General features: G+C 55.0%; 1 protein-coding gene across 9 annotated transcripts; it reads left to right on the top strand.

The window, feature by feature from the left end:
• Positions 1–3,464: 3,464 nt before the first annotated feature.
• Positions 3,465–22,726, top strand: TYK2 (tyrosine kinase 2). Of its 9 annotated transcripts, none has more exons than XM_036313489.1 (26): positions 3,485–3,691; positions 4,384–4,557; positions 4,879–5,094; positions 7,868–7,991; positions 8,112–8,259; positions 8,604–8,767; positions 10,634–11,000; positions 11,443–11,661; positions 11,748–11,905; positions 13,648–13,756; positions 13,847–14,036; positions 14,118–14,221; positions 14,317–14,499; positions 14,570–14,657; positions 15,535–15,662; positions 16,465–16,600; positions 16,684–16,838; positions 17,956–18,106; positions 18,782–18,879; positions 18,987–19,179; positions 19,449–19,567; positions 19,988–20,160; positions 20,348–20,465; positions 21,340–21,450; positions 21,542–21,712; positions 22,352–22,726. In XM_036313489.1, the coding sequence occupies exons 3-25, from the start codon at positions 4,899–4,901 to the stop codon at positions 21,674–21,676; spliced, it is 3,567 nt and encodes a 1,188-aa protein (XP_036169382.1). In that variant the 5' UTR covers positions 3,485–3,691; positions 4,384–4,557; positions 4,879–4,898; the 3' UTR covers positions 21,677–21,712; positions 22,352–22,726. The 9 variants fall into 9 exon arrangements, 7 of the variants coding, with proteins under 7 accessions (XP_036169380.1, XP_036169382.1, XP_036169381.1 ...); XM_036313488.1 differs by having other exon boundaries at positions 21,896–22,726; XM_036313487.1 differs by having other exon boundaries at positions 3,465–3,589; positions 21,542–22,726.
• The last annotated feature ends 357 nt before the right edge of the window (positions 22,727–23,083 follow it).

The following is a 23,083-nucleotide window of genomic DNA, read 5'->3' as shown; positions in this document are numbered from 1 at the left end:
GTTTTGAGCTATGGATCTGTACGTTGGAATATGATAAGGCAGAGGAAAGGAATGTTCTAGAACCATTTGCTTTAACATGGATGACTCTCAAGAATGTGTCCCTGAGTACATGGAATCAAGTAACAGAATGTGAACAGTAGGATATATTTTTGTAAAGTTGAAAATCTTGCACAAAACAGCAATTTAGTATTTGAAGATCTAAGTAAAGTGAGGGGAAGAGTCATTAAAAAATCTGAGGAAGTGTATTCCAGGGAGAGGGACAGCCAGTGCAAAGGCCCTGAGGCCAGACCGTGCCTGGTGTGTTGGAGGAATTGCGAGGAGGCCCTTGTGTTTGAAGCAGAGTGAATGGGGGGTGGGGGGGGGAGGAATGAGAGGAGGTGAGGGCAGAAAAGGAATGGGGCAGGTCACCCAGGGCCTATGAGCCACGGGAAGGAGTTGGGCTTTTCCTCTGAGTGAGGTAGGAGCCAAGGAGGGCTCTGAGTAGAGGAGAGACATGGCCTGACTCAAGTGCTCACAGGGCCCCCTGGAACCCCCAATGAAGGGAGGACAGACTGTGAGGGATGCGGGCAGGAATCCTGAAACAGACCAGAAGCAACTGCGTTGGTCCAGGTGTGTGCCGATGGAGAACAGGGAGACAGCCCACTTTTGCTTATGAGCCAGAGGTGGGTGTGAGAGAAATGGGGGAATCAGGAAGGACCCTAAGATTTCTCTTTCTGAGCTACCCAATAGTTCCGTTTTTCTCTTGAGTCCTTACATAGGTGGGCTGAGCAGGCACAAAAAAATACAACTGTTCGTTTATAAACTGGCCCCCACACAGAGGGCGATGAGAGACCGCAGAGAGGCAGATCACCCCAGCTCAACGGGGCGGGTTTAATAAGTAAGTTTAATAAGAACTTACATGCACGGCTTGTCTGGGATGACCACCAGATGGGTAGGCCCCGCCCCTGCCCACCAGAATCTTAAATGTTTATATAGAGGCCTTAAAGGGGTCCAGTCACGTATTCAAGCATGTCAGACTCTCAACACCTTCCTCTCCAAGGCTGTGTCCTTGGAACAGATCCCACTGAGGGGACAGTAGGTGAAGTGTGCATTCCAAAGACAGGGCAGAGGTGAGGAGCCTCCAGTTTGTCCAGGTCCAGCTCGAGGGTCAACTGGTAGTCATGCCTTCTTGATGATCTCCTCCAACAACAATACATCCCTTTTATTCCACTCCTTTTTAAACAAAACATATTTTTATTGATTTCAGAAAGAGGAAGGAAGAGCAGGGGAGGGAGAGAGAGAGAGAAACATTAATGATGAAAGAGAATCATTGATTGGCTGCCTCCTGTACGCCCCCTACTGGGGATGGAGGCCATCCCCATGCTTGAATACGTGACTGGACCCCATTAAGGCCTCTATATAAACGTTTAAGATTCTGGTGGGCAGGGACGGGGCCTACCCATCTGGTGGTCATCCCAGACAAGCCGTGCATGTAAGTTCCTTTGCTTATTAAACCCGCCCCGTTGATCTGGGGTGATCTGCCTCTCTGCGGTCTCTCGTTGCCCTCTGTGTGGGGGCCAGTTTATAAACACACAGGGCCAACCCAGGCATGTGCCCTGACTGGGAATCATACGGTGACCTCCTGGTTCATAGGTCGACGCTCAGCCACTGAGCCACGCTGGCTGGGCCCTCTCCTTTATTATAGACACTCTGGCAATGCCTCTGTGTCAGCACAAGTCCCCCCATTTCCCTCCAGCTGCATATTATGCCCTCAGCAGGATGAATCCCTCAGCCCCAGTTTCCCAGGTACCAGGCTGTCTCTACTATCTCACACTGGATCCCCATAGCTGCCCTGTGGGGGAGAATCTATCTTTCCTCATACGTTCTCAGACTCAGAAAGGAGTAGCCACGTGCCCCTGGCCACAGCAGTTAGGGCTCCGACTCCAGAAATAAACCTGTCTCTGCCCTTTTGTGCCGTGACCTGAAAAAGTTACTCAACCCATCTGACGCTTGTTAAAACGGCAAGGAAGACTTGAGCCGGGTCTATTGCAAGAGGGGATTGTAACAGGGTTGAGAGTTCAGGCTCCTCGCCGAATACAGCAAAGACAGCTGGGGATTGTGAGCCAAGGGAGGGGGTGTTGTCTATGGATGGGAAATGACTACATCAAGGGTAGAGGGACTCTTGCTAAACTGAACTGAGAATTCTTGCTAAAGAGAGGCCAAGGGCTTATATGCACCAAAGATGAGGGACGAGGAACTTGATCAGATATCAAGGGTGGTGGGACGGCTTAGAACAGTGGCTCCCCACCTTTTTTTGGCCATGCCCCACTTAAGCATCTCTAGAATCCTGATGCCCCCCTGTGACATGTGATTCTTATTATTCAAAAAGTGAACTCCTATTCACGTGGAGGAAGCCTAAAAGGTCATTAACTTGGTCTAAACAAGCTTCCAAAGACCACGGCATCCATGAAAGAGAAAAACAAAAGAACGAAAGGACAGTTGAAGTACTGAGGAAGAAACCACTAAGAAATTGTTTTAAAAAATAATATTAAGTGATATAAAAAAATAGCAAATAAAGCTTCAAAACATGTAAGAGAACTGAAATGCACAAATATGTCACAATATATTTATATACTGTATACGAGGCCCCTAGAACCATAAGAAATGCAAAAAAATTCACTGTTAAGAACTCATTCTCGAATTACCCCCCTTAAAAATCAAATTGCCCCCCCTGGGGGGCGTGTGCCCCACGATGGGAACCACTAACGTAGAAGGAGTCTTTGCTCAGACTGGACTGGGCGAAGACAGAACACAGGCCAAGGTCGAAGGCTAGTGGGAAAGAGGCTCAGAGACTAAAATTTGGTTCAGGGAAGGGTCTTTGGCACCTCTCTGTGCCTGTTTCTCTCTGAGAAATGGGTGGAAGAGCCGCCACTCAGGACCGCGGCCAGGATCTCATTCTCTGTCAAGGACAGCGACCGGGAGTGGGGAGGATTAGAACTCCAATCAGGAGGGACATCTACGCTGCTACTGGCAGCAAGGGGGCCTCCGAGGACAGGGTGAGGGAGATGTGAGAGGCGGGGAGGGCAACGCCTCCGGTATCCGAGGAGGGGGTCTCAGCCGGCGAGGTGGGGCTGGCCAGGCAGACGCGAGGCGGTGGAAGGTGGAGTCACATGGCGGGGCTGGAGGATGGAGGGCGCGCAGCTGCAGCCCTGACCTCGGAAAAGAGGATCTGGGCTTGCGGCGGTCAGGCCGGAAGTCTACGGTAAACAGAGCCCGAAGAACCCCGAGTCCCCAGAAACCCGCACTCTTCCGCCCGCCGGCGCGGACTGCCCTCTGCGTCCCCCCCCCAGTCAACCAATCACTGACGCTGCGGCACTTCCGGCAGCCGATCGAGCCAATCGAGGTTGAGCGAAAGGCGAACCAGGGACCAATAGGAGCGCCTCTGTCACAGCGAAAGGACCAATGGTTACGTGTGACGGAAAGGGAGGCAGCCAATGAGGGTGGCCTTTTCAGGTGGCCCAGGGGAGGCGGCATCTCGGCGGCGAGCAGTCGGCGGCTGCCCGTGGTGGCAGGGCTGGGTCCCGGGTTCGAGCCGGAGCCCCGGGAGAGGGTGAGTGTGGCGGAGGTCACCTGGAAGGATGCGGCCGCGGGCGGCGCGGGACTGGCCGCGCGCTGCAGGAGGTGGATAGGAGCGCCCGCTGCCTCCGGACCGGTGGGTGCCCGTCACATTTCCTGCCCCTGCCGGCAGGGTTGGGGGCTTGGATGTGTGGTGTGCACGCTTCCTGAGTGCAGACCTCATCCCGACCCCATCGTCACAGCTGGATCTGGGCTCAATGGGGGCAAGGAAGGATGGGCACCCCAAAAGCCCCGTCCCCACGATCTTATTTTAAACGTTAATAGAATAATAATAGTAGACATTGATCAAGGGCCCGGGCCCTGTGCACAGCCTTTTCCTTGCCTCATCTCCGTGAATCCTCCCCACAGTCTTCGAGGGAGAGACCTTTATACGCCCATTTTCCAAATGAGGAAACAGGCTTAGAGAGAGAAGCTGATTCCTGGGGAATCCGACATTATGCTATGACAACATTCTCCTCTTCCCACCACCGTTGGTCTTAAATCAGTCCGATCGGTGGAATCGCCGACAGCCCCTCCCTGGAGGTACTGGAGACCTCAGGGGGCCTGGGGCCTGGGCCTGGCCTTCAAAAGTCTGGGAGCTAGTTCGGGAGGAGCGAGCTGGACTGAACCCCTCCTAGGCTTGGGCGAGTCACAAGGGCCAGGGGTCACTCATGGGGGTGGAGGTGGGAGGCAAGGGATCTTGGCTTAAAAGAGAAAAAGCCATCATGAGGAAGAAACCAATAATAATGATTTTACTCTTGTTTTTGTCATATTTGTTATTTTCTTCAGGCCCATATCAAGGTCTGTGCTGAGCATACGAACATGCAGAATTGTGGTGAATCGGCAGGACCATCTTTTGATGGCAATGGTCTCAGCATCTCCATTCTCCAGATGGGGAAACTGAGGCCCAGGAGTAGCTAAGTGACTTGCTGGACACAGGGAGCATCCAGATTCACCCCCCAGGTTCGTTTGTCCACACCTGCCTGCCTGGTTATTTTGGGAATAATGTGTTGAGAACAGATTTTCGTATTGGTGCTAGTTAGTCCAGTAAAGAGGTGGATGTTGCTATTGTTCATGATGGGTCTAAAAGGTGGGGATGCATTCCCCAACTCCATCAAGCGTGTGGAAACTGAGGCTCGGGGAGGGGAATTAGGTGCCCGAGGTTGCACAGCAAGGGGAGTTCAGAATATCCCCTCGGGCCTCAGTCTAAATGGGCAGCAGGTTGAGGTGCTAACAGGAGCCTCTAGGCTGAGGCCTGGGGACTAATGGGTTGTCCCTTCCCAGCCAAGCCAGCTGTCAAGAGCATGCCTCTGTGCCATGGGGGGGCCACCGCCAGGGGCAGCAAGCCTGATGGGGACGAAACTCAGCTCACAGCCATCACAGGAGGCCTCAAGGTGCTTCTGCACTGGGCTGGCCCTGGCAGCAGGGAGCCTTGGGTCACTTTCAGCGAGGCCACACTCACCGCAGAGGAGGTCTGCGTTCACATCGCACACAAAGTCGGTGAGTCCCATGGCAGGGGTGGAGGTTTGGGCAATGGCTGAACCCCATCCATCGTCTGCCTCTTCATTCAGAAGACATTGAGTGAGTGCCTACTATGTGCCAGCCCCAAATCACTGCCTTTGTAGTGCTGATATTCTCATAGGGAAATCATAATAAATAAGAAAACTGTGTAGGAAGGCAGAGATAGAGCATAGAGGAAATTTAAAACTTAAGGAGATAAGAGAGGGAGCCATGGGATTATCTGGGGGAAGATGAGTACCAGGCTCAGGGAACAGCATGTGCAAAGGCCCTGAGGTGGGAACTTGTCGGCAACAGCTAGCTCTGAATGAGAGGACACAGGAGTAAGTGAGGGAAAGCGGGGGAACAGTGAAGGTCATGCAGGGCCTTGTGGGCCTCAGGGAGGCCTTTGAATTTTACTCCAAGTGAGGTGGGACTGTGAGCAAAGGAGGGACGTGACCGGACTCAGGTGTTCACAGGTCTTCTCTGGTCGCTGTAGGGGGAACATACTAGTGGGTGAGGGTGGGAGTAGGGAGGCCATGGCAGAGGTGATTTCCAGGTGGGAGATTATGGGGGCGAGGTCAGTCAGGGCCAGATCTTACAATGCCTTAAACGCCAGAGGGAGGAATTGCGAGTTTAGGCTTTTTCTTGAGAGCAGTGAGGAACCAGAGAATAGCTGGAAGAGCCTGTAGTAGATGTGCTCAAAAGTATACTTTCTTCTGCCAGAGGAGGAGGAGGTCTCGCTAAGGGGACTTTGCTTACATGCCCCTTCCTCCAGGAAGTCCTCTCAAACTCCCTTCCCCATAACTGGATGGGGGGGCCTTCTGGAGGATTTCTACAACACCTTGTACTTTTCAATCAGTGGCTGATTCTTAAAAGAACTCAGATGGATGTGCCGGGTGATGTGAAACACGTCCGTCAGAGGGAATAGCATGTGTGAGGAGAGCCTGCTCAATTTGAGGAAGCAAAAGTAAGAGTAACTGGAGTGTCAGTTTCAAGAATTTGGAAGAGAAAATAGGAATTGAAAGCAGGCCGTAATTGTAAGGTCCAGGTCATGGTTATTCTGTGATGAGGGGCAATAGGGAGCCATGGAATGTTCAAGCCAGAGAATGAAGCGGTCAGATGGGCTTTAGGAAGTTGTCTCACAGGGAGGCATTCTCCTTCTGCGGGAGGCAGTACACCGGGATGCAGTGACAGAGCAATTTGGCATCATCTAACACGGTTGGAATGTGCATTCTCTGAGGCCACACAGCTCTGCTCCTAGATATTCACCATACAGACACTCAGCTCATGTGTTCCTGGAGACGCACATGAGAATGTTTAGAGCTGCCTCGTTTATCTTAAGATGGGAGGCCAGCTTAAAGTCCCTCTGCAGGAGAGCGCACACATAAACAGCCGTATAGTTGAACACTGGAATACTGTAGAGCCACGAAAAGGGAATTTAACCAATGTTACAAGTATCAGGTAGCATGAAAAAACAAATTGTGGGGTATTGGTGGTATAATACCACATTTTCAGTTTATAATATTCAAGACTAGATTATAGAGGATATGAAAATAATAAATTCTACTTCAGGAATATGGTTACCTCTTTGTGGGAGGAAAAAGGAAGTGGATGTAGATGGGGGCTTCAATTGTACTTTCTAAGTTTTACTTCTTTATCTGGCGGCTGGTACTTAGGTGATTATGAATTATTCTGAAAGGACTCTTTTATATAAAAAAATTAAGTGATGTGTAGTTAAAAAAATGCCTCAGATGGCCAGTGTGGGGAATGACAGCAAGTCCGGAGGCTGGACTCGGCCTGGGCTTTGGATTTGAAGGAAGTAGCTGGATCCTAGAGAGATGGTGGATATAGAAAGAGCAGGACTTTTACCCATCAGAAGTGAAAAGGGTGGGAGGAGTTGAGAACAAGGACCAAGTCCTGGCTTAGGAACTGGACAGAGGCCCTGGCTGGTGTGGCTCAGTTGGTTGAGTGTCGTCCTGGGCACTGAAAGGTTGCCAGTTCGATTCCTGGTCAGAGCACATGCCCAGGTTGTGGGCTTGATCCTCGGTCCAGTTGGGTCGGGATGCATGCAGGAGGCAGCTGATCGATGATTTTCTCTCTTCCTCTCTCTCTTTCTCCTCCCTTTCCTTTCCTCTCCCTCTCCTTTCCTCTCCCTCTCCTTTCCTCTCTGTTAAAAAAAAAAAAAAAGTCAATGAAAACGTATTTAAAAAAGAACTGGGCACAAGAGGGGCAGGTGTGGGGAGCTTGGATGAGATCTGTTTGGAACAAGCACCTCTAAGGGAGCTTCTGACATCCAGGAGGAGACAGCCAGGAGGTAGTTAGGTATGTTTTCCTGGCTGCAGTTCAGAGAGAGATCAGAATAGAGTTGTGTTAGTCAGTCTAGGATAGGTTTGGCTGCACTAACAAGCAATTCCCCCCACCCCCAACCTGTGATTTTCCTGGGCTAAAAACAATAAAGGTACCTAAAATCAAATGCAGGTCAGATGCGGCGGGGAAGATGGCAGTAGAGTTTATTTCCAGGCCTGGAAGATCGCATATCTGTCTGCTCACATCCCATTGGCCAGAAACCAATCCAGTGGCCCCATCCAAGCTGCAAGGGAGGCTGGAAGATGTGGTCTGCTGTGAGGCCACAGCATGGTCAACATATTGCATTATCCTCTGTCAGCAGGGGAGGAGGCCTAGGGAAGGCTTGTGAAAGGTGATAGCCGTCTGGGGGCCCGTAGGGTCATGGCCGCAGACGCTGACACCAGATGTTCTTTCTTCCCTTTTCCAGGCATCACTCCACCCTGTTTCAATCTCTTTGCCCTCTTTGATGCCCAGGCCCAGGTCTGGCTGCCCCCAAACCACGTTTTTGAGGTCTCCAGAGACACAAACTTGACGCTGCACTTCCGCATGAGGTGGGTGAAGGCCTGTGGGAAGGCTTGTCCCCTTTGTTCTGTCTCTTCTCTCCCCATGAATCCCATCTTCCTGGAGCTGAATCGGCACTCAGCCCTAGCTGTGCCCCTCCCTTCCTGTAGGTTTTATTTCCGCAACTGGCATGGCACGAATCCTCAGGAGCCAGCTGTGTACCGCTGCAGGCCCCCAGGTGCCGAGGCTTCGTCAGAACAGGCAGAGCAGGGGGTGCAGCTCCTGGACCCAGCCTCCTTTGAGTACCTCTTTGAGCAGGTAGGAGCAGGGCTGGGAAGTGGGGTTATTTATGGGGGACTGAGGGGCAGTTGAGGCACCCCCTCTTCTTTCTACAATTATAGCTAGCAGGTTTCAGCTCACACAACCTGGGGTCCTTTTTCTACGTGAACCAAAGGGTTCTGAGAGTCTTAGGATTGCGTGGGAAAGAGTGCTGTGATCGATTAGTGATGTCTGCCACAGGCATGGGCATAGGAGGCATGCATGCTGTATATTTAGCCTTTGCAGAAAATGGGAAGTCCCTCTTTCCCCTCCCAAAGTGGCCAGAAGCTGAGGAGTGAACAGGTTTTCGGGCCTCCCTCTCAATCCGATTTCCCCACCCCTAGGGCAAGCACGAGTTTGTGAATGATGTGGCATCGCTGTGGGAGCTGTCGAGTGAGGAGGAGATCCACCACTTTAAGAACGAGAGCCTGGGCATGGCCTTTCTGCACCTCTGTCACCTTGCTCTCTGCCGTGGCGTTCCCCTGGAGAAGGTGGCCAAGAAGACCAGGTGCCTGGGCATGTGGCAGAGACACGGCGGAGGTGGATGGATATGTGTGGGCATCCGGGGGCCAAGGAAGAGACCTTGTATACTGCCATGCCTTCATTTATTGAGCACCTTCTGTATGCTGGCACTAGTTGTGGGTGGTGAGGACACAATAGTGAACAAGTCAGACAAAAATCCCTGCCCTCTTGGCTCTCATATCTGGTGAAAAAGACAGGCAATAAAATAAATACAAAAGTAAAATGTATAGTGTTCCAGATGGTGATAAAGTGCAATGGAGGGAAATTAAGTAGGAAAAGAGAAAGAAGGGGAATGTCAGGGGGTGAGGGGTATATAATTTAAAATTGAGTAGTTGGGGAGTTTCTCACTGAGCAGGTGATGGTCACATTCAAAGATTTGAAGGAAGTGAAGGAGGAAGCCATATGGATATCTGGGAGAAGAGAATTCTGTACAGAGGGACAGCCAGTGCAAAGGCCCTGAGGCCGACTGTGCCTGATATGTTGGAGGAGGTGTGGCTAGAGTAGGGTGAGCTTGGAGAACTTCCTAGAATTCAAGGGCAGGAAGGAGTTAGCTATGTTTACCTCCAGCCAAGGGCTAGAGTAATCGGGGCACACTGCCTGGATGAGGCAGCAGGAAAGCCGGGTCTTTCAGGACCAGCAGTTCTCCTTAAAGCACATATTTTTCAGTCCCTGTCCTTTTATCACTCTGGAGGTCTAGGGCTTGGCAGCAAACGAAGCCCAGGGTGCTAGCAAACCCAGAGGAGGCAGCCTATCCAGCCTGGAGACCAGAGAACACTTCCCAGGGGAGGTGATACTTCTGCTGAGACCTAAAGGTTGAGCCCTAGCCAGTTTGGCTCAGTGGATAGAGTGTTGCTCTGCAGACTGAAGGGTCCCAGGTTCAGTTCAGGTCAAGGGCACATGCCCCGGTTGTGGGCTCAATCCCCAGTGAAGGGCGTGCAGGAGGCAGCCAATCAGTGGTTCCCTCTTATCATTGATGTGTCTATCTCTTTCTCCCTCTCCCTTCCTCTCTGAAATCAATAATAATATATTTAAAATAAAAATTTAAAAAAGACCTAAAGGTTGAGTCATCTTTATCCAGATATAGACTATCTTGGCGCAAAGCATTCTAGGCAGATGGAATAGCATATACAAAGGCCCAGAGGCAGAAGATGGCAAAAGCCTATTTCCAGGGGAACTGGATGTAGAATATGATTGCTCAAGTGCAGGAGTTGGCAAGACACTAGTCAACTACTTCCAGTCCGGAGCCCTGGAAGGCTTGGAAGTGGGGGTGGAAGGTAGCTAGAACCTCAAGCTTTAGGGTCCCTCTGGTCAAAGGGGTGGGAGAGAAGGCTAAGGACATAGAGACTGAGGCTTGGAAACATGTCATCTAGGGGGGCTATCCTGGTAGGTGATGGGGAGATGGCTTAATGGGGCAGGGCTTTGTGAAGAGCAGAGCGGCTCCCAGAGCTGTTCCTTTTATTGATGATCAAAATATTAGTGATAAATACAATAGCGACTTCAGTGATAATAACAGCTGACAGTGACATAGTCCTTCTCATTCTGTCATCAGCCCTATAGGTGGGCACTGTTTGCACCCATTTTTCAGAGGAGCAGACACAGCCTTATAGAGCTTAAGTTAGTTATCCAAGAACCGGGATTTCCGCCCCATAGTCCCCTCCTGAGTCCTCTGCCCTGGTCCCCGCCACCATCCAGCCTCCCTGTGCTGGCCCTTTATTCTCTCCACCTCACAACAGCCTGCCTATTTTCTAAACGAGGCAGCTGTGGTTCAGGGAAGTTGACTCATTTACCACATGTCATCCAGCCAGGCCTGCAACCCAGGCCCCTAACCAGCCCCTCTCGGTCATTTTCACAGCTTCAAGGACTGTATCCCACGCTCTTTCCGGCAACAGATCCGGCAGTACAATGCGTTCACTCGGCTACGCCTGCGGATCATCTTCCGCAAGTTCCTGCACGCCTTCCAGCCAGGCAGCCTTTCCCAGCACGTCGTCATGGTCAAGTACCTGGCCACACTCGAGCGGCTAGCCCCCCGCTTCGGCACGGAGCGTGTGCCTGTGTGCCACCTGGAGCTGCTAGCCCAGGCCGAGGGGGAGCCCTGCTATATCCAGGACAGTGCACAGGCCCCTGGAGATCCCAAGTCCAAGTCTGCGGTCGAACTGCCCACTCATGAGGTGCTGGTGACCGGCACTGGCGGCATCCAGTGGCGGCCAATACAGGCAGAGGTGAGCAGGGTGCCTCTTCATCTGGGGGTCCAGGTGGGGTCGGGCGGGAGCTTCCTGTTCAACCTTGGCCATGGTCCCTGAGGGGGACTATGGTGAGCCCTTTCCCCTCATGGCTCGGGGGTCTGTCCTTCTGTTCCCTGGGGTCTGTGTCCTCTGCCTGGCCCCTGGGGACCTGATTTCTGGGGTCTGTACCTCTGGGAACCCCTTTGGACTTGGGGGATGAGAGGGGTAGGATCCTCCTCTCTACCCTCCCTGAGGTTCCTGCTTCTGGCATGTGTCTCTCTTGGGGGTGGGTCCCCGTCCCACCTGTGACACCATGACTTAGGAAGAGATACTTGAGACTTCCTGATCCCTCCAGCTCCGGCTCCGGCTCCAGCCTACCCCCATGGGGAATGCGTGGGGGACTAAACAGGCATAGCCCTGCTCAAATCAACCTCCCTAGGTGCTGGGTTTCCAGGGTCCCGGTGGTGGTGCCGGTGGCAGCAGCAGGAATCCTCATGCTGGCTTATCTGGGAAGAAAGCCAAGGCCCAGCAGCGGGGCGGCCAGCCCATGGACAGGCCGCCGGAGGCGCCGTGGGCCTACTTCTGTGACTTCCGGGACATCACCCATGTGGTGCTGAGAGAACGCCACGTCAGCATCCACTGTCAGGACAAGCGCCTGGTGGGGCCCGGGGCGGGGCTGGGCTGAGGGCCGGGCTGCAGGCACCCCCAGCTGTGACGCCTGCCTGACATCCCCGTGGCCTGTAGGAGCTGACCCTGCCTTCCCCGGCCATCGCCCTGTCCTTGGTGTCACTGGTGGACGGCTATTTCCGCCTCACAGCCGACTCGAACCACTACCTGTGCCATGAGGTGGCTCCTCCACGGCTGGTGATGAGCATCCAGGACGGTGTCCACGGACCCCTGCTGTGAGTGCCCGAAGGGAGGCTGGGCGGCACGGACTGTGGTGGTGGCAGCTGCCAACTAGACCCTGCGTTCTGAAGGACTGTGGGGCTCAAGTGAGATGTGTGCAGATGTTTGTGTGCCTGCACTTGTGTGAGTGTGTGTGAGCACGTGTGTGCAAGCATTTGTGTCTAGTCTGTACCTGTGAGTATGAGCACATGTTTGCCTGCGCAAGCATGCGTTATGTGTTTAAGTATTCACGCATACCTCCGTGTGCATCTATTCATATCCGTGGGCGCATACGTGTGCTCACTCGTGTGCTTATGTGCAGGCGCACCCACATGTGTGCTTGTCCGTGTGTGTTTATTCCCATGTGCGTGCATGCGAGTGCGGCACCAGGGATTGTAGAGGGGGAGAGAACACCTGCAACGGGGTGGGCGTCATGTGCTGAGGGGGCCCGGGTTTGGGACCGTCGCTGTGCGTGTCTGGATGTTTGACAGCCCATGTGGTATGCAGCAGTGTCACTGCTCCAGTGGCTGCACATAAAATTGTCATCACACATTTTCACATGCGATGTGATGGGTGATTTTAGGGGGCTGTGTTGTACAGATATTGGTGGCCATTCAGAAATACGTGTGGGTGTGTACAGCCCCACAGGTGTGTGTTGTCCCGGTAATTGTGGGTCACTGAGTGATTCTGTGTGGATTTGTGGGGTAGAGGCTATGAAGGGACAGTGCTTATATGGCAATCAGATGTCTGTGTGGCCGTCCTGCATGCTGCCAGGTCGTGGTTCTTGACTGTCAGCTTACCTGGTCATTGGCCTTGTGCCTGGGTGTCCTTTGTCCTACCTGTAGCCCTGGGACTTGCCCCTGAGGGTTTCTGAGAGGTCTGAGCCTAGGCTATGCACCAGCGGAGGGTGCAGTGGCCGTTTTCCCTCCTGAGAGCTGAGTCCTGTCACGGTGAGGTGTGTGCTGCTCTGACAGCGTCCGTGGCCACATCAGTGTGTCTTAGTCTGTGCGGGTTGCTCTAACAGACTACTGCAGACCAGCTGGCTTAGAAACAACAGACATTTATTTCTCACAGTCCTAGCGGCCAGGTCTGGTGCCAAGGTCAAGGTACCAGTAAGCCCAGTGTCTGCTGAGGGCCCACTTCCTAGTTCAAGACAGCTTTCTCCTTGCTGTGTCCTCAGATGGTGGGAAGGGGCACGGAGCTCTTTGGGGTCCATTTCATGAGGCATTAATCCCATTCATGAGCGCTCCATCATCATGACATCATCACCCTGCCAAGTCCCCACCTCCCATACCATCACACTGGGGGTTAGGGCTTCAACATGGGAACTTCAGGGGGCACCAACATTCAGTCTGTGGCAGCGTGTGCGCCGCACATGCAGGCGTCTGGGCCTGTGTAGCGGGGTCACCTCTGGGTCTGGGCTGTTGAGGCCCTGTATTGCCTTGTTACGCTGGGTAAGCAGCGGTGTCTAGGGTCAGCTGTGGGACAGGCTGTTCATTGTGTGTCACCCGGTGAGTGTACGGCTGGGTGTGTGCCCATCAGCGTTTGATTCCTATCTGTGTCACTGTGTCAGTGATGGTGTCTCTGTGTGAGTTGTCATGTGTGACTGTTTTAGCTGTGTGTGTGTGTGTGTGTGTGTCCGTCCCAGACCCTGTCACCACATAAGCAGATGTGTCTGACATTTGTCCCAGCTGGGAATGTGCCTCTTCGGGCGGGTGGGCCCAGCAGTGCCCCCTGACGCCGCCCTTGTCCTCCACAGGGATCCGTTTGTGCTGGCCAAGCTGCAGCGCGAGGATGGCCTCTACCTTATCCACTGGAGCACCAGCCACTTCAACCGCCTCATCCTCACGGTGGCCCAGCAGGACCAGGTGGGCCTGGGGTGGGGGTTCTGGGCTGGGCCTGGGTGTACTCCCTGCCTAGACCCCTGCTCACCGCCCTCGTCCTGCCGCCCACCCCAGGCACCTGGCACATCGCGTTTGCGCCTGTGGAAGTTCCCCATTGAGCTGTGTGAGGGCACCTTCAGGCTGCAGAGCTGGGACCGGTCCTTCCCCAGCGTGCGGGAGCTGCGGGCTGCCCTGCAGGGCTGCTCACTGCGGGCCGGTGACCACTGCTTCTCCCTGCGCCACTGCTGCCTGCCGCAGCCAGGGGGTATGATGACGGGGGGCCACGGGGGGGGGGAGGGTAGCTCCCCCCACGCCAGCCCTCAGTGACTTTGCTCCCGCCCCCCAGAGATCTCCAACCTCATCATCATGCGGGGGCCTCAGGCCAGCACCAGGCCTCTCAACCTCAGCCAGCTCAGCTTCCACCAGGTCTGCCAGGATGACCTCACCCAGGTGTGTGTGGGTGTGGGGCCCCTGGGGCACAGGGGGAGCGGGGAGGGCCGTCACCAGCTGTTGTCATGGAGATGTTCTCTGCCATGTTCCCCCAGCTGTCCCACTTGGGCCAGGGCACGAGGACCAATGTGTATGAGGGCCTCTTGAGAGTTGGGGGCAGAGGCCCTGAGGAGGACAGTGCATATGTTGGGGACCCCACCTTGCCCGGCGGGGACCATGGGCAGGAGCTGCGAGTGGTGCTGAAGGTGTTAGACCCTAGTCACCATGACATCGCCCTGGTAAGTGAGTGTGATGGGGGTTGGGAGAGCGGCAGGGTTGGCGACCACCTGACCTGACCTGCCCTCACAGGCTTTCTACGAGACGGCCAGCCTCATGAGCCAGGTGTCCCACGTGCACCTGACCTTCGTCCACGGTGTCTGCGTGCATGGCTCTAAAAGTGAGTGGACCCCAACACACACGCCCTGCCATTTATAGGCCGACTCCCCCCACTTGTACCCACTACCAGGGCTGTACCCCAACCCTTGACCTGCATCCTGATCCCTGACTACACGCCAACCCTTGACCAACATCCTGACTATACCGCAATCTGTGACTACCCAATGCTCGCCTGTACCCCAACCCCTGACTATATGCCAACCCATTGCAGCTCAGCCCCTGACTGTACCGTGGCCATTACCTACACCCCAACCCTCAACCACACCCTGACTCCTGACTGCATCCCATCCTTCATCCACCACCCAGATGCCTCTACAGACCAGCCCCCATCTGCCCTCTGACCCCAGCAGGACTGTGACCCCATGCAGACCCCAGCCATGTTGGGCACTCTAGGCCTCCAAGACCTCAGCCCCTGCCCCACCCCTGTGTAACTCAAACTCCTTGCCCAGGGCGACCACAGAATCTGAACCCCGTGTGTCCATCTCTTGCTTTCCCCTAACACCGGCCTGCACCCGACTCTACATACTTTCCACCCCGAGCACTTCCACCCTGTGGGATCCTAGCATCACTGATGCCCCAGTGTCAAGCTCTGTACCTCCAACTCGTCTGCACCCCCCTCCAGGTCCTCAGGCCCATCCTCACCTTTCTCACTGACAGGCAGCTGTTCTCTACCCGGACTCTCCCTGGACCCAAATGACACCCTTCGCCTCTGCCTCATCCTGCACCCACCTCAATCTATGCTCCATCCTGCAATTCTTCTCTCCCCAAAGTCACTCGCAAGCCCCAGACCCCCCCCCAGTCCCAGCCCCCATGTTCCTTCCCCGGCGCCCTAGAGGGTGGAGCAGGTGGGCAGCCCCTGCAGCAGCTGGCCTTTGCAGATATCATGGTGACAGAGTACGTGGAGCATGGACCCCTGGACGTGTGGCTGCGGCGGGAGAGGGGCCGTGTGCCCGTGGCCTGGAAGGTGGCAGTGGCCCAGCAGCTGGCCAGTGCCCTCAGCTACCTGGTGTGTGGCCTGTGGGCGGGGCCTGGGTCAGCAGGGTGGGCCAGTTCTGGGTGGTGAGGCCTCAACACATCCTTCAATCCACACACTGACCTCTGGAGGTCTTTCTACAAACCTCTGCTCACATACCCCTGTGGCTCCCTTCTCCCCTGAGAGAGCACCTAACTCCTCCCCTTGGTGTGCTGTGAGGCCTGGCCTCGGCCACCTGTCACTCTCTTGCCATTCATCCCCAGCCCTGCCTGGTTCTCTCACCCTGGTTTCCAGAGCACCCACTGTGTGCCACGCTCTGCCATAGGCCTTGGGAACACACAAAGAACAAAACAGACAGAAGCCTCTATGCTTTGGGGAGCCAGTGTTTTTACTTAAAGAGATAAACAAGAAATAATAATTCAGTGTGTTACATAATATGTTAGGAAGTAGTAAGCACCATTCTGGGAGAGTAGGGTGGAGTTAAGGAGGTGCTACAAGTTGGGGAAGAGGTGAAGTTTTAAATAGATGGGGTGGAGGATTCCCCAGGTGCGGCCCAGGCAGAAGGAACAGCAGTGCAGAGGAGTACCTGGCGTGGGTCTGAGGACAGCGGTGGGGTCCTCTGGCCTTTTGTTCCAGGCCAAGCGTCTTACCCACCAGCTCTGGGAGGACAGGAAGGACCCACTGGGCACCCAGTGGTGTCCAGTCACAATGACATGGATTGGGATCCCAATAATGACCCTGGTTGTCATTTTCACACGGGCTGTCCCTGTGGGATTGGGTGGGGACAGGGTCCAGAGGCCCCTAGTGGTCATGCCCCCTCTCCTTCCTTCCCCAGGAGGACAAGCGCCTGGCTCATGGTAACGTGTGTGGCCGGAACATCCTGCTGGCACGTCTAGGGCTGGCGGAGGGCACCAGCCCATTCATCAAACTGAGCGACCCTGGCATGGGCCTGGGCGCCCTCTCCAGGGAGGGTGAGGACTGGGACCGGGCTGGGCATGGGGACCGGTTTGCCCCACTCCTCTCACCTTTGGTGACCTCTGGCCCTGGCCCCCAGAGCGGGTAGAGCGGATCCCCTGGATGGCCCCCGAGTGCCTGTTTGGTGGGGCCAACAGCCTCAGCACCGCCGCTGACAAGTGGGGCTTCGGTGCCACCCTCCTGGAGATCTGCTTCGATGGGGAGGCCCCCCTGCAGGACCGCGGCCCCGCCGAGGTACATGTGGGCGACCCTGGGACCCTCTCACAAAGGGGCCAGCACTTCCAAGGGGTCGAGCGGTCTGGCTCCGGAGCTGCCCCCTCTGGCCTGTGTCGCCTCATCTCTTTGAGGCTCCGTCAGGTTACCTGTCAGTGGGGTGATCCATAGTCCCGACCTCCAAGGTCACTGTGGCACACAGCAAGTGAGGGACTGCTGCCCTGGCCGGTTTGCTCAGTGTTAGAGTGTCAGCTCAAGGATTCTAGGGTCGAGGGTTCGATTCCTGATCAAGGACACGCACCTCAGTCGCAGGCTCAATCCCCAGCCCTGATCAGTGTGCAGGAGGCATCCAATCGATGTGTCTCTCACATCAATGTTTCTCTCTCTAGCTCTCCCCCTCCCTTCCACTCTCTCTAAAAATCAATGGGAAAATATCTTTGCATGGGAATAAAAAAATGATAAAATAAGTGACTGCTTCGGTTTTAGATACAGTGACCAGGCCAGCGATGGGGGAGCACAGGCTAGAGGGGAGGTCCAGAGGATAGCCCTGACCTAGCGGAGGCATCCGGCAAGGCTGCCCAGAGGAAGGGGTTTTTTTTGAAGGGAGAGAGAGACAGAGAAACATCAGTTTGTCATTCTGCTTATTTATAAATTCATTGGTTGATTCTTGTATGTGCTCTGACCAGAGATCAAACCTGCAACTTTGGCTTATCGGATGATGCTCTAACCAACTGAGCTGCCGCCCAGGGCCAGGAGGTTTTAGTCTAAGTACAGAAATACCGCAGTGGCCCAGGCTAGGGAAGGGTAGCCTCAGCACAACTTATTCAAAGACCCAGAGGCTTTGGTGCATTCTGGGAGCTGCGTCTGCCGAGCTGGGAGCAAAGGTGGGTGGCAGCCAGGACAGGAAGGGCCAAGTGTGAGGCGCTCTGCATAGCAGTCTGCTGGACTTGGGTTCAAGTCCTCGCTCTGCTGTGGCAGGCAAGTCGGCCGAGGCTCGGTTGCCTCATCTGTAAATTGGGGTGACGGAACAAGGACCTGTCTGGCCTACCCCTGCCGCTCTGGGGATTTAGCTCTGCCTCTTGGGTAAGGGGCCTTGGGAGGATGGGGTCACTCACTCTTCAGGTCCCCTTCTCCACAGAAGGAGTACTTCTACCAGAAGCAGCACCAGCTGCCTGAACCCTCATGCCCGGAGCTAGCCACGCTCACCAGCCAGTGCCTGACCTATGAGCCGGCTCAGCGGCCTTCCTTCCGCACCATCCTTCGTGACCTCACTCACCTTCAGCCCCAAAGTGAGCCCCAAACTGGTGCTGGGACCTTGGGCGGGGGGTGGGGCCAGGAACCCTGTTGACACAGGCTCAGTGCACCCAGGATCTCTGCACAGTGGCTCAGGGTGTGTGCTGGATCCTAAGTGATGAGAATGACCCTAGATCTTAACATTTTGTTTGGGGACAGCCACACATTTTTTGGGTGAATTAGACCCTCAAAATTTTTTGGTTTTGCTTTCTCTCTTTAAAAAAAATTTTTTTTTTTTAATTTATTTCAGAGAGGAAGGAAGAGGGAGAGAGAGAGAGAAACATCAATGATGAAAGAGAATCGTTGCTCGGCTGCCTCCTGCACGCCCCCCACTGGGGATGGAGCCCTCAACCCAGGCATGTGCCCTGACCGGGAATCGAACCGTGATCTCCTGGTTCATAAGTTGACGCTCCAGCACGCTGGACGGACTTGCTTTCTCTCTTGATGAAGAGTTTGTGCCCTTTACCCAGTCATTGGACATCGCAGGTGTCAGTTTGATGCAGCCAACTCTGCATTTTGGACTAGAAGTGGAATTTTCCAGCTGTTGCAGAAGCTTTCCTGATCTCTGGGTTGGATACTGGGGGAAGCGGTCACTTGCTCTCTGTGCCCCGGAGTGTGGGCCTGCCGGGGAAAGGCTCAGAGTCTGGCTTCACCCACCGTGGCTTTTTCAGATCTTGTTGAAATCTTGTGTGTGAATCCAACCTCGCCAGCGTCAGACCCCACAGTTTTCCACAAGCGCTACTTGAAGAAGATCCGGGATCTGGGTGAGGTGAGGGCCAGTGGAGGGGTCTGGCTGTTAGAAAGAGACCTGCATGTTGGCAAAGCCGGGGGTGGGGGTGGGGCAACGGGGCGCTGACCATCCTGCGTCTGGGCCAGGGCCACTTCGGCAAGGTCAGCCTGTACTGCTATGACCCGACCAACGAAGGCACCGGCGAGATGGTGGCCGTGAAGGCTCTCAAGGCGGACTGCGGCCCTCAGCTCCGCACCAGCTGGAGGCGGGAGATCGACATCCTGCGCACGCTCTACCACGAGCACATCGTCAAGTACAAGGGCTGCTGTGAGGACCAAGGTGGGCGGCCATGAGGGCCTGAGGGCCTGGCCGATTTGAGCCTCTCAGCCCCAGGCTGGAGGACACAGTTCGTAGGCGAAGTGGGGGCGGCTTCCTTTCCACCCCCCAGCTCTGCTCCCTCGCTCTACCGGGACGGCATTCAGGATGGATCCATTCTACCTGAGGACTAGGCCTAGTGTGGGCAGGTGTTGGCTTTTCCTTCCCACCTTGGGGTGGGAACTGCAGGGTTCAGGGGAGCGGCCCCCAGCCCCTGCCTCTATGACCCTTAGGCGAGAAATCGGTCCAGCTCGTCATGGAGTACGTGCCTCTGGGCAGTCTCCGAGACTACCTGCCCCGGCACCACGTAGGGCTGGCCCAGCTGCTGCTGTTCGCCCAGCAGATCTGCGAGGTAGGCCCACCACGCCTGCTCACAGAGCTGCCCCTTCCTTTTGGCCTGGCCTGAGTATCCCAGCCCTTTGCTTGCCAGGCTCCGCCCCTGGGCGCCCCTGGGCCAGCTCGCCTCTGTACTTACCCCTTCAACCATCACCTGGCCACAACCCCAGTGGCTGGGTCGCCAACCCGCCTAGTTTCCACTTTTGAGACTCCCTCTGCTCACTGGGCCATGCCCAGCAGCCCCACCCCTCCCAATTCACCCGTCTGTGGCCCTGCCCCTGCTGTCCTGCTGGGCTCCACCTGCCATACTGCCCGCTTTTGCCCCAGGGCCCTGCAAGCCTGCCCTGACTGCCCCCCACCATCTTGGTCACAGCTCCTCAGGCCCCCCCACCTTGCCCCGCTGGTCATGACCCGCCCTGCCCCGCCTCACCCCTAGGGCATGGCCTACCTGCACACCCAGCACTATGTCCACCGAGACCTGGCTGCCCGCAACGTGCTGCTGGACAACGACAGGCTGGTCAAGATCGGGGACTTTGGCCTGGCCAAGGCCGTGCCCGAAGGCCATGACTACTACCGTGTGCGCGAGGATGGGGACAGCCCCGTGTTCTGGTGACCAGGCGAGACCCAGCCAGGGGGGTGCCAGGGGGGAGGTGGATGCTGGGGTCTCAGCTGACAAGGCCTTATCTCAGGGAAACTGCTCTCTCTTAAGGATGGGGCCCTAACAGGGGCCAAGAGGCTCCCAAGCCCCAGGTAAGGACTCCATCCGGGTCTGGCCTTGACTGCCCGCTCCCCGCAGGTACGCTCCTGAGTGTCTGAAGGAGTGTAAGTTCTACTATGCGTCCGATGTCTGGTCCTTTGGAGTCACCATGTATGAACTGCTGACCTACTGTGACTCCAGCCAAAGCCCCCCCTCGGTGAGAGCCGGGCCCACACAGCCACCTTGTACCAGAGGAGACAGAAAGCCGTGGGTTCAATTCCCAACTCCCCCAGCTTAGCCAGTGCTTAATCCACCAGAGCCTCAGGGTCCCGGTCTGTAAAATGGGACTGTGAGGCTTGGCTTGCGACAGAAACCCACTCAAATCGGAACGGCTTTTTCTGCTATTTGCGCTCGAGGGAAGAGTTGGGGCACAGCTTGATCTAGACTAGACCCTCATGTCATCATGAATCCCATTTTCTCCGTCTCAGCTCTGCTGTTCTCTGTGGTAGCATCTCTTAGGCAGGCCCTCTCTCTTGTGGCAACAGCTCCCCACCCGACCCTGCCTTCCAGGCACCCATTTCCCTCAGGTGAGGGGTTAAAAGGGGTCCTCTTCTCCGCTTAATTCTCAGGACTCTCTGATTGGCCCAGCTTGGCTCATGTGTCCTCCAGGGAGCCATTCACTGTGTATCTGTGGGCCATAATAATTGGCCAGGCCTGGGCTGGGGGAGGAGCAAAGAATATGTTAGGTGTTTATTCCCCAAGTCAATGATAGTGCCTATATAGGAAGGGAAAAAAGATCCTGTCTGGGCAAAAACTTGCCAGGAGGTTTTATAACACCGCCATCACCTGACTCAGACTTACTGTATGAATATGAGTTTATTTAACTTTCACAATCATCCCAGGCAGTTGATGTTTTTACCCCATTTTACAGATGGGAAAACTGAAGCCTAAGGAAGTGAGATCCTAAGTCCAAAGTTATGCAGTTGAGAAGTGATAGAGACAGGACTAGGACCCCTGTGGTCCCACCGAAAGCTCCTGGCCTCTGCCTCGGCGGTCCTGCCTGTTGAAGACTTGTCTTGTTTCTTCTGTAGAAATTCATCGAGCTCATAGGCCTCACCCAGGGGCAGATGACGGTACTGAGGCTCACTGAGCTGCTGGAACGAGGGGAGAGGCTGCCACGGCCAGAGAAATGTCCCCATGAGGTGAGACACCCCCCACACACACACTTTTCCCCTGTCCCTGTCATCAGACTGGACAGAGCAGCGACCACAGCCCCCGTTTTTCCTCCCCCAGATCTATGTCCTCATGAAGAACTGCTGGGAGGCAGAGGCCTCATTTCGCCCAACCTTCCAGAACCTCATACCCATCCTGAAAACGGCCCACGAGAAGTACCAGGGCCAGGCCCCCTCGGTGTTCAGTGTCGGCTAAAGCCTGCCAGCAGCTCTGCTTCCGGGAGTTGAGCAGGTAGTACCCACGGAGAGGGCCTCCCGCTTCTGCCCAGGGAGACTTTGGCCTCACCCACTGCCCATGTGTTACCCCTTGAGACCCCAGGTCTGGGACCTGACTCTCCTTGTCTTCGCCCATCCGCTGTCATAACAGTGCCATAGGCCGGGTGGCCTGTACACAACAGAAATTCATTTCTCACAGTTCTGGGCTCTGGGAAGTCAACGCTCAAGATGCCAGCAATGTTACACTTGGGCGAAGGCCCTCCTCCCGGTTCCTAGCCTGCGCCTTCGCACTGCGCCCTCTCCAGGTGGGAGGGGGCGAGGGGTCTTTCTGGAGCCTGTTGTATATGGGCACAAATCCCACTCATGAGGGACCACCCACCTCCCGAAGACCCACCTCCTAATACCATCACATCAGGCATTGGGGTGTCAACGCCTGAATCTTGAAGGGACTTAAACATTCAAGCCATAGGATCCTCCACAGCCATAGCCTTCCACAGGCTCTGGAGAGACCCAGGACCAACAAGGGGCTAATCAGTCCCTTGAATCCAATCCTCATGCCTTCCCCCAGCCCTGCCCTGGGAGCCCACCATCTCCACTAGCGAGTAATAAACTCGTTTCCTTTGCCGGGGACTCTGGTCTTTGGGTCCTTCTTCAGCAAGTGCCTGCTCCTCTGGGGACTGCAGCTGCAGCAAGACACGATGGGAGAAGCCACATGCGGCTGTTCAACCTTTGCTCACCTCTAGATCCCCAGTGCCAGGGACGCAGAAGGCGCTCAATAACTACTTGTTATATATCCCAACAAAGGGCTGGGGGGGCTTCATGCCACGTCAGTAAGACTGCCAGTTTCACCCTTTCCTCCCTGTGCGGCCTCAGGCGAGTGACTCTCCTTATCTGGGCCTCCGATCTCAACTGTGAGCTGGGGGTGGTCACGCCTGCTGTCTGGGAGGACCAATGTAAAGAGATTGTGTATGTCGAGTGCTTAGCTGAGAGATACGCAAACAACTACTTAATAAACAGTTGATCTTGTTAATCTGGTGTTGGCCGAAGTGTTTCTCCTTCAGAGGTATCCTTGAGGCGGGTTATGTGTCAGCCACGTTGTCAAGAGCATTTGAGTAATTTGCTTTCCCATAGGACTTCTCAAGACCTTACGCCTTCAAGCTCTCCTGAGTGGACAATTACACAGGATTCTAGTGGCATTTGCTTTTTATAACAGTTTTCAGAATTAAGTATTCCTTGTAATTATTTTCCCCCCGATGCTGACATAAGCAGTGACATGTCTCTCTCCTGCCCATCAGCCACCACTATCACCTCCCTGGAGGCAGCCAGTGCCATCTGGTTTCCTGTTTTTGCTTCCAGAGATGTTTCATCCAGATACAAGGAAACCCGT

This window comes from Myotis myotis, unplaced genomic scaffold (assembly GCF_014108235.1).
Source record: "Myotis myotis isolate mMyoMyo1 unplaced genomic scaffold, mMyoMyo1.p scaffold_m19_p_6, whole genome shotgun sequence".
Lineage (NCBI taxonomy): Eukaryota > Metazoa > Chordata > Mammalia > Chiroptera > Vespertilionidae > Myotis > Myotis myotis.
This window is presented reverse-complemented; position numbering and strand designations above follow the sequence as displayed.